General features: G+C 34.1%; 1 protein-coding gene across 1 annotated transcript; it reads left to right on the forward strand.

Annotated features, from left to right (window-relative positions):
- Nucleotides 1–232: 232 nt before the first annotated feature.
- Nucleotides 233–2,427, forward strand: LOC117104673. Its single transcript, XM_033245558.1, has 2 exons — nucleotides 233–268; nucleotides 607–2,427. The coding sequence occupies exons 1-2, from the start codon at nucleotides 233–235 to the stop codon at nucleotides 2,257–2,259; spliced, it is 1,689 nt and encodes a 562-aa protein (XP_033101449.1). The 3' UTR covers nucleotides 2,260–2,427.
- Nucleotides 2,428–3,749: the final 1,322 nt, after the last annotated feature.

The raw sequence follows: 3,749 nt of genomic DNA on the forward strand, positions 1-3,749 counted from the left end.
ACTGACATATATTTGTTACTTCTTAATTCTTCCTCTGTGACAAAAATATTTAATTTTCTTAGTAAAAATAAAATACCCAAGGATTTCAACGGAATACCCAAGAACCCAAGACCAAGTCAAAATACCCAAGATCTTGGGTAAATACCCAAGCAGTGGTCACACTGAATGCAATGCCAGTCTTGAAAAATGACGTCACGCATATTTTGGCACTTTATTGGGTGATGGTGACGTAATGCCGACAGGAGCTGAAGTGAACCATAGCCTTAGGGTAGCCCATACTTTTCTGGAAAATGCAATTGGTTCTTTAGATTCTTTAAGTTCAGACGAGCATATTAAAAAATATCTTTAGAATAAAATAAAAATCTCATAATAAAAAAATAATTGAAATACTGAATTACACACGAGTAATAAACGAAATTTGAAGATTCCCGTTTTTTCATATTATCATTTTGCTTTAAATGATAATACGCTTTTGTATGATGATGAGGATTTGACCATTACGATAGGCCTAACCCAAAATACAATATCATTTTTAAAACCAGATTTTCTTTAAACTTGATACCAAGGAATACCTGATGAGTTGATGTTTTCTCACTGTCTTTTTAGTGTTCTGCATGCAAAGAAATCACGTATTGCAGCCGAGAATGCCAACGCCAACATTGGTCATCTCACAAAACTGAATGCAAACAAATTTGCCAACAAGTGAAAACGTTAGCTGAAGAGCTCAGATTTCACTTTCAGCGGCATAATGAAATGCAAACGATGAATGATTTCCCTTACTATTTCGGGAACACTCTTGCTGTCGATGTACTGAAACTAGGCTGCAACGAAGCAGAACCATCTCTCAAAAATGTTGTTTCTCAACTTGCAAGAGATTACAACATCTTATTCGCAGGTGTTGGAGACTTACGCAATCTCCTGCTTACAACAGCATCACTTCCAAGCAACTTCACAGGTAATGTTAGGTTTACCCTAAACGATATCGATCCATTTGTTCTAGCAAGAGGTGCACTGTTCCTGTATATGATGATAACTCAGAGTTCAAGAGAATATATCGAGGTGTCAATTACGAATATATGGTATTCGATTCAACTCCCGGATGAAGATTTCTATCTTTTGATGTCAGCCCTCAGTGAACTTATAGAACACACTGTCGAAACACTGAAGGGTAAGACAAACAATCTTCTGGATGTAGAGGAGAAGGATTTTGAAATGATGAAAGAGGTTTGGAAAGAGTGGAGGGAAATGGAGTGTAATACTAGGAAGTATAATTCCATTCATTTGTCTGCTCAGAGATCCCGCATATTTGACAGAGATCCCGGGTCATCATGTGGTATATCGGGTTACATTCGTTTGATTCCGCAAGAGTATCGCGTATCTGCAAAAAAGTACTTTGAAAACGGATTGTTTTTACCAAATGATGTCCATAAAAGAAGCGAATTGAAATATGATAACCCCACCTTAACTGGACGCCCAAGGTTTGCGGAAAAAAGTTTGCATGTTCGGTCAAGACCAAAGTTTTATAACTTTGTATACTGCATCCGAGCTGATGTATTGCCATTCGATGGCTGGGATTACATCCAGGCAAAAAAAGTATCGCAACCCAACTCAATCGTTGATCTATTCCATACGTACATTGCCAGCATCATAAAATCTGCATTAATATTTTTTGAAAGAAATATGATCTATTCAAAACCCATTCTCAAAAACTGTACAGATCTTTTTAAGTTACCTAATGCTAAGCCTGAATTCGACCGCATTATGACGTCAAACATTGCAGATTACACTAACATCAAGGTACTGCTATCATCAATGCGCCCTCTTTTGAGCACAACTAACAAACATGCCGTACTTGTTACAGATATAATGAACTGGACACGCTGGTGTCCAGAGGCAGATTTGGGAAATCAACGGAATGCATTCAAGATATACAACTTAGGATTGCCCGATAAATTGTTTCAAGACACAGGGCGCCATGATGATTTTGAATACATGGTTCAAGGTATGAAAGAATACTATGACGACACTACATTTTTCATTCGTTACTTGCGCATTTTGTTTCTTGCGACAAATAATGAACCGTCAGTAAAAGAAGAGGTTCCATTCTTTCTTAAGTCCTTTGAAAATATTGAAGGTTTTCGTCTCAGAGATTTCACAAAAGAACTTAATAAGGTAATTCCATTTCGATATCGGCTGAACACAAGGCTATGTAATCATAGTACTGGATCTGAGAGAAGTTTAGAATGGCAACTGGTTTAAAATGATCAAAAACACACAATCAAGTAAAAAGATAAAAAAAAAAAGAAGCAGATTGTGTGAAACACTCGTCTGATCAGCTTTAAGCCATAGCCCCCTTACATAATGGTTAAAATTGTATTACTAATTTTATGTTTTTAAAGCAAAACAAAAAGGGAAACATAAAAAATATATAAATAACACAAAAACAAAAAAATGAAACAAATATGATTATATTATAAATAATCTTGTGAGAACCGTTAACATTTTTTTTTTCCTATGCATATCAGAATAACAAATTTAATGATAATGATAATAGAGTAGCAACAATAACGATAATAATAACAATACCGACAACAGTAGCAGTAATAATAGTAATCATAATAATAATAATTTTAATAATAATAATAATATCAAAGACAGTAATAACAATAATAGTAGTAATAACAATAACAATAATAAAAATAATATCATTACTATTACAAACCACCACCACAATCACCACTACTAAAATATTAGACCACAACAAGACACACCTCTAAAGAAAATATTTATTCTTCGTAAGCAGAGATTAAGGACTGCTTTTAGGATTTTTTTTAAGTGTTTACGGAAAATTTTGTTTTTAGGTCGTCTTGAAGATTCAGCCATAATTTGGGGCCATAATATGGAATAGAATGGCGTCTTACCTCAGTTAAGTAGTTATTGTTAATTATGTAATTTGTATTTTGGGAAAATCTAGTCGGATAATTATGAATACTTGAGGCTTCGGTAAAAAGGTTTTTTAAACAATATGGAATAGAATTTTTAGAAAGACGAAACATACTGTAAACAAAACAACTGGGAACTTATTAAGGTCATAGATATTAAGAATGTTGTATATTTTAACGATAGCTTTAGTATGAGATCTGAAGGAAGTTCCGGCACAAATCTGGAGAGCCCGCTTTTGAAGACGAAATGTCGATCTAATTTAGTTGATTGATTACTGATCCAAGGACATAGGTATTCAAACTTGTCAAGAGCTTTTTGTTGGGGGCGTGTGCACCCCCCCCCCCCTTGGATACGCCACTGTAAATAAGACATTGTGTTTGTTTTATAAAAAATCTATTAGTTTATTATAAATAATACGTTCTACCTTTGCAAGCTTTAGGGGATCTGGAAAAACTCCATTAAACAGGGATATATTAAAATATGGGTCAAACGTTTTACAATATATATTTGGAAATGGATTTTATAACTTTGCTTAGATATCCATCAACTCCTGTACTCTTCTTTTCATTTAGTTTGGAGATTAGATCAACCACCTCGTCTTCTGAGATTGGAGAATGAAAAAGAGAATTTTGTATAGGTTGGGGTCGGAATGAAGAATATTTCAGATTAAAATTGGGAATCTTTATACTGCTTGCTAAATTTGGACCAATGTTAACAAAATAATCATTAAAATGAGATGCAATGTTTTAAGGATCAGTACTTTTGTCTTCGTTGTGCATAAAATATGATGGCAATGGATTATTTTT

Source organism: Anneissia japonica, unplaced genomic scaffold (assembly GCF_011630105.1).
Source record: "Anneissia japonica isolate Jap-2015-1 unplaced genomic scaffold, ASM1163010v1 scaffold287712_len2945570_cov188, whole genome shotgun sequence".
NCBI lineage: Eukaryota > Metazoa > Echinodermata > Crinoidea > Comatulida > Comatulidae > Anneissia > Anneissia japonica.